Source organism: Pelodiscus sinensis, chromosome 1 (assembly GCF_052426305.1).
Source record: "Pelodiscus sinensis isolate ZL-2025 chromosome 1, ASM5242630v1, whole genome shotgun sequence".
NCBI lineage: Eukaryota > Metazoa > Chordata > Testudines > Trionychidae > Pelodiscus > Pelodiscus sinensis.
In genome coordinates, this window is record NC_143052.1 from 333,753,214 (window position 1) to 333,760,361 (window position 7,148).

At 50.3% G+C, this 7,148-nt stretch overlaps 1 protein-coding gene across 1 annotated transcript; it reads left to right on the forward strand.

Moving 5' to 3' along the window:
- Positions 1-623: 623 nt before the first annotated feature.
- On the forward strand, positions 624-2,484 carry LOC149525979 (uncharacterized). Its single transcript, XM_089776571.1, has 2 exons — positions 624-882; positions 1,879-2,484. Exons 1-2 carry the CDS (start codon positions 729-731, stop codon positions 2,298-2,300), a joined length of 576 nt encoding a protein of 191 aa, XP_089632697.1. The 5' UTR covers positions 624-728; the 3' UTR covers positions 2,301-2,484.
- The last annotated feature ends 4,664 nt before the right edge of the window (positions 2,485-7,148 follow it).

Below are 7,148 nucleotides of genomic sequence, written 5' to 3' on the forward strand. Positions count from 1 at the left end.
AAGCCCTGAACCTCAGTCCTCCCTTTCCCTTCCCCTCACCCTGTGGGGCTGGAGTGCCAGAGGAGTAAGATATCTCAGTTGGAAGTCACATCAGTGAGGGTTAGAGGTTTTTGAAGGAGTAATTTTTCTTCTCACTTGTGTGGTCCCAAGCTGATTTTTCTGTGGGTCAGTGGCCCCCAACCAAAAAAAGGTTTCCCACCCTTGACATAAAGACAATGTTGAAACCTTTTGTGTTGGACATAAATTCATATTTTACTTTAGTTAAAATGAAGTTTGATAAACTAACATCAGAAAGTTTAAACACTTAGGCTGTGTCTACGTTGGCGTGATCTTGCGCAAAAGCAGCCGCTTTTGTGCAAAACTTGCTGCCTGTCCACACTGGCCATGAGTTCTTGCGCAAGTACACTGATGCTCGCATGTATGAAATCAGTGCTTCTTGTGCAAGAACTCTGATGCTCCCGCTCAGGAAGAAACCCTCTTGCACAACTGTTCTTGCGCTAGAGGCCAATGTAGACAGGCAGCCAAGAGATTTTGCGTAAGAGCCCTCCAAACGGAAAAAAGCCCTAGTGGCCGCTTGGATGCTCCATACGCACAGGCAGCTCTGGACTTCCTGGTAACTCGAGCCCCCTTAAAGGCAGACGCAGCCTGCAGAGGCCACATGGCAGAAGCACCTCTGCCACCCAGCTCTGCCGCACGGCTCTGCTCCTTCAGCCACCAGACCACCCAAGATGGCCACTCCAGGAGGGCAGCAGCAACCCGCACCCCCAGCACAGGAGGACAATAAGGAGGACCATGGGGGCAGTGTCACCCTCCAGCTCGAGATCCTCTCAGGCAGCCCGGACATCTCCCGTGTGTCATCGGAGGATGGGGAAGAATCCACTGGTGAGTGTTGCACTTTGCACTCACAAGGGCGGGGGGGAGCCAGGTGCCCAGGGGGAGGGGGAGGGAGCGTCACTCAGGCAGCGTGAGCTGCACGCTGTGTAGCATTACCAGTATGCAATACGTGCAACAATGTGCAGCCTGGTGACCGAGCGGCATGTGGCTGTGGCAGGCAGTTCCAAGGCACACCTGGGACCGTGCTGCTCACACACATCCGGACCAGGGGGGATGGCTGGATGCCAGCTGGAACCAGCCAGGGCCCCAGGGGCTCAGGCCAGAGCCCACACCTCCCGAAGGGTACGACACACAGAACGGCACACTGTTCCATGCCTGGCTGTGTGGCACAGCCAGCTGCTCTTGGGAAAACCGCAGCGACACAGCTCTTTGAGCATGGCCCCCACTGAGCCCCTCGCCTGTTCCCGGTGCCTTGGCTGGCCCCCCCGAGGGAAGTCCCCGCTGTGGCCACACATGTCCCTGGGCTACGTGTGTGAAGGCTAGTGGGAGGGGGAGGGGGGAAGCGCTCGGGCCGGCCCTAGGGCCACCTGAGTTTCGCTGCAAGGATGGTACATTCCCCAGTCACTCCTGGTTCCGTCCAGAAGACATCCCACGCGATGGGGATCTGAGAGCCCAGACCACCTCTGCCAGATGTGCTCCCAGGCACTGTGTGGGGATTCATTTTGCTCCCTGTCAAACACCATTGATTAGCCCGAAGCCTCACAGCCTCCCTGGCAGGGAGTTCCACAGGTTAACACAACACACACTGCTGCCGCCCCCCCCCCCTTCCCGCAAGGGGCCAGGACACAGACCAGTGGTTACAATACATGGAGGAGCACCCTACTCTGGGGGTGGTCCTGTATGCAAACATACAACACAGGGGGGGAACGAGTGGGTCCAAGCCACAGTACTGTGGTGTCACCTGGGCTCAGGGGCGGAGGGCATGGTGTGGGAGACGGTGGCCGGGCTGCCTGACTGACCCACCCTTTCCTCTGTTCCCTGCAGTGGAACCAAGCAGGAGCGGGGGACCCTCCAGCCCTGCGGCAGTAGCAGCACCCCCAACCTTTCAGGCACCAAGCCGGCGGGTCCAGGACCAACTCCTCCGGCGGCCTGTCCAGGCCATCGAAAGGATTGAGGCGGCTATCACACGCCAGGTGGATGCGGCTCTGGAGTGGCACCAGCAGGCCTGGGGCCGCTTCCAAGCCCAGTGCGAGCACATCGGCGATGCCATCACCACCCTCACTGCACACATCGGGCATACTGTGCATTATGGCATGGCATTGCCCCATGCACCCACCATCCCTCCCATGGCAATGCCCATGCCCCCTCCTGCTGCCCTCCTGCTCCCGCAATGCTCCCTCCTGATGCACCCCATCCTGCCCACCTCCCCGTGCTGCGTGCCCCTATGCGGCCTGAACCACACTTAGTGGTCTTCCCCCGCAGAGGCAATCGCAGGGGCCACCCCTCCCAGCAGTAGTTCTCCCCTCCCACTTCCCCTCCTAGTTCAGAGCCCCCTCCCTCCTCCTAGTTCAGAGCCCCTTCCCATCTCCCCCTCCCAGTTCAGAGCCCCCTCCCCCTCCCATCCTACATCCCCCCATTGTAAATAAAAAGTTCAAGATGTTGTTTTCCAAAAAAACCTGTGTTGGTTGTTTATTGGGAGGTACGGGGAGGGGAGGAGGGAAGGGTTGGGGATGGGAGGGAGATGTAAAGGGAGACAGAGGTGACCCTACTGTGAAGCCTGAGAGAACATCTCTGTCAGGGCCTCCCGGATGCGCACCCCATCATGGTGCACCTGGCAGATGGCAGCTGTGCGGGGCTGTTCGAAGGCCTGGCCCTCATCTGCCATCCATGATGAAGAAGCACCCCTTGCAATTTATGAAATGGGCTGCTCTATGCTCCGGGGCGCAGACGGGGATGTGGGTTGCATCCAGGGCTCCCCCGCAGTTGGGGAACTGCAGGGCAGCGAAGCTGGCTACCGTAGCCTCTACATCCTGCAGGCGGATGACTCGCTGGAGTAGGACATCATTGATGGCACAGACGACCTGCAGAAGGGTGCACAGAAACACAGGGGAACGCATCACATAAGGCAGGGTGAGTGCATGCTCCCTTGGGGGTTCCCACCACCTCTGTGATGCCCTCTGTCTTCACACACACCAGGGCCCTCTTGCCCCACGGGCCACCCACCCCCTCCACCAGCAGGCCTGTGCAAGGGAGGGATGGCCCAAACCCCTGGGTGACGGGGCATTCCTCATTGCCCCAGCCTGGAGTCTTGCCTGACCCTGGGCATGAAGTGCAGCACCCTTTCCCTCCACCCCCTCCAGGACTTACCTGCATGACGATGGCACTGACGGTGGATCTGCCCACCCCGAACTGGTGTGCCACCGATCGGTAGCTGTCCGGGGTGGCCAGCTTCCAGAGTGCGATGGCGACCCTCTTGTCCATGGAGATGGCACATAGCTCCAGGAATGTCTGCTTTCGCATCTGAATGTTCTGGAGCCATTGCTGGTCATCCCATTGCCCCAGGACCAGCCGGTCCCACCAGTTGGTACTGGTATCCAGTTTCCACAAGGGCCTCTCCATGTTGGGGTGGGCATGCCACAGGGACACCATGGCCACCCTGGTAAAGGAGTCCAGAGCGACCTGTGCCTCGAGGTCCTGGACGATGAGTGCAGCAGCATGTAGTGGTAGCTGCCGGCACTCCAAAATGGCCGGAAGGGACCAGAGCAGGCACAAGGCCACCCCTGGCTCCATGGCACAAGAAAAGAGCTGAGGCCAAAAAATCAGCAAATGGCACTAAAGCTCAAGCTATGGTGTCCAAGAAGGCAGAGGGCAACCACAACTAGAACTGCTATGGCTGTCAGTCCCTGCAAGAGATACTAAAGCTCGCAGCAGGAGAGAAATGGCTGTCCAGGGAGATCCCTTTAAACACGTATCTCAAAGGAGCTCCAGCCCCCGCCCCTGGAAAGTGCTGGTGCCCTTTTGCCCTCTCCAAAATGGTTCTGGACTCCTACCTTTGTGCAACAGCGTCCCACCAATGTAGATGCTCTCTTGCGCAAAAGCGCATCGTTCTTACGATGAGTCCTGGCCAATATAGATGCTCTCTTGCGCAACTACTTTAACGCAAGAACTCTTGCGTTAAAGAGCATTTGTGCAAATTGCACCAATGTATACATAGCCTTAATCTGTTTAATAATTAAACCATTCTCCCTAGCAGCAGCACTAATAAAAGTGGATCAGGTGTAATGATGTCATTAATGGTGAGTTTCTGTTAGCAACTGGTGGTCCATGGAAAGGTTTGCATTGAGCCAAGTGGGCCATGGGCCATAAATTTTGAGAACCACAGCAGTAAGATATGTGGCTGGCCAGCTGCAGTTCATTTGCCCCTCAACTCACTATTGAGCTGCTCCCAGGAGCCTCCTACTTACTATGTGGGGAGAAGGAATGAGGAAGACAGAGGAGTGCTGATATCAGGATATCTCCCTCCCCCTCACTCCATAACCCATCTCCACAAAGCAGGATATCACAGCTACAGAATCCTGTGTTGGGACTTCCTGTTCTACTGTATTTACAAGGGCAGTGTGCTTGAAGTGGGACCATATTTGTAACCTTCTGCCAGGAGGAGCCAGCATAAACCAGGATCAGGTTTAATATCTAGGGGGCAGTGTTTTGCAGTCGGCACTCCCCTGCTCCCTCTTAAAGAGACAAAGTCTTTTTTTGTTGTTGTTGTTTGTTTGCTTGACAGGTTGCGGTAGGACTCGTCAGGTTTGTTTGTTTTTTTCTCTCGACAAATTTTACCCTAGGAGTTTCTTGAAATTCTTTCAAGCTGAAAAAGGTTCCGTGGTCAAATAAAATTGGGAAACACTGGTCTAGGGGTTTCTCTCCATCCATCCAACACTGTAATGGCTCGAGTCCCCACCCAGTAACCTGGGAAATTCACACAATACCCCCTCATCATAAAGTCCAGTGTCTGGTGGGCCCAAAGACTGGAATACCTAAGGAGACTGCATTTTTCATTTCTTGATAACCTGTTTGACAATATAGAAGTCCACTTTTGTTCCTGGCTTAGTGTAATCTTAATGATAGAACAACCTCCAGTTCAGGGTAAGTCTATCCTATTTCTCAAAAATCTGTCATGAATTTGACAGCCATAGCTGTGATCAACTTAGGCACAGTAAGCGAGGTGTTATCATCTAAAATCACTAGATTGTTTTCATCAGTGAAGTTTTCTAAGCAAGAACCATTTTTATCAGTTGTCTTACTTCTCCCCTATTTATTATGACTTGTTATTTAGTAGGTCATTGCATAAAATATGTCTTCTGTCATTCTTTACTGTTTCATGTAGGTCTGTACTTTTTAATTTTCTACATGGGCTATCGATATTATGAATCTTTAAAGAAATTCTACTCTTTTGCATTATATTCTAGACTTATTTCTTCATTCTCTACAGAAAAGCAGTTTAATCTTTCCGTTATGAAAATCCAAATACCTCCTCCTCTTCCAAGTTTTTGGTTTTGCCAAAAGGCAATGTACCCTGGAATTTTAAATGCAGGCTCTTCAACCAACCATGTTTCCTGGATACATACAATATGTGGTTTAGCTTTCATTTCCAGGATAGTTCTTGCCATGTGCTATCAGACTGTGCACATTCCAGTAAAAGATTGAGGTCCCCATACTTGGTCATATTTCACCATTAACTTCATGAAGAATTGCATGAATAAGGTCCATTGACATGTTGTATATATATAAGCATTTTTATGGCTTTTGCTATAATTTTTATTTTTTCTGATATATTTCCAGTTTGTGATGTACAATTTATCATTTGTTAAATAAATAAAATAAAGCTTCCTTTTTTTCTTTACTAGTCTATCATTGCCCTATTCTGCCAGTCTTTACCTTCCTTAGTCCATACAGTGCAGTGTTTTTTGCAGCTAGAAAAGTTGCTTTGTGGTTTTATCCAGCCACACCTGCACAGAGGTATTACCAGGTATGCATTCACAAGACAAATAGAAACTTGGAAATTCTATCTGAAGTTCCCCATTCTTGGTGCTAAATGTTTCTTCTTTCTTCATCTGATGCTTTGAAAGTCTTACAGCTTCCATGTAAGATACATTATTAACAATTCTTCTCTTTTGTATGTCTTTATCAAGCTTGGCTTGCTGCAATAAACTCTATGGCTACATCTACACTGCGGCTTTTGCCACAAGTGCCTATGCAAATTAAACATGGATTAGCATATCATCATACTTCATTTGCATAATTTATTCAGGACTTTTTTGTGCAAGGGATTTTTGCGCAAAAACAAGCAATGTGGATGGGGTTTTTTTTTTTAACAAAAACCCCATTTTGCACAAGATCCTGGAGAGGCATAAGGATCTTGCGCAAAACGGGTTTTGTGCAAAAATACCCTGTCCACACTGCTTGTTCTTGCACAAAAATGTCTTGAATAAATTATGCAAATGAAGCATGGTAAGATGCTAATCTGTGATTCATTTGCATAGGCTCTTGTGGCAAAAGCCGCAGTGCAGACATACACTATGTGTTGGGCAGTGATTACTACCATACTTACTACATGGCCTCTATCCCGTCTATACAATTTTCATAGGGATGCTGTCCCCCATATTTACCATAACTTATGTTCTCCATAGTCCATACGGTAACACCTCTGTGCAGTGTTTTTTGCAGCTAGAAAAGTGGCTTTGCGGTTTTATCCAGCCACACCTGCACAGAGGTATTACCAGGTATGAATTCACAAGACAAATAGAAACTTGGAAATTCTGAACTCGCTCCCCTTGATCCACACAAGTTACATGCGCTACATTCCCACTTCTTGGAATTCATAGAACACTGGAGGAGTCCCAGCCATGAAGAGTCTTGGGGGAAAAAAAGAAAAAATATTTTTATCACTTGAGTTATAGAACTTAACTATGTTACCAGCAGTAGAAGGCTGTTATCCCAAAGCAGGGATAAACCACTCCTTCCATGTACTGGGTCACATTCTTTGGTGACTAGTTTGCTGTAAGATGTACAATGAAACAATCAGCTTTGTTGTTTGGCATTCGCAGAGCAGCTTCAGGTGCTGTTTATGGACCTGAGAAATAAGCACTGACTGGTGAGATCACATTATTATGCATGTATGGGATGATGAGTAGTAGCTGCAGAACTTCTGAATGCATCAGATCATATTCCTGGAAGGGTGTGTCAGCTCTCCCTGGCCCTCGGGCATAGTGACACCAAAATGAGAGCTGCCCTGATGCTGGAGAAGTGAGTGGTGAGTG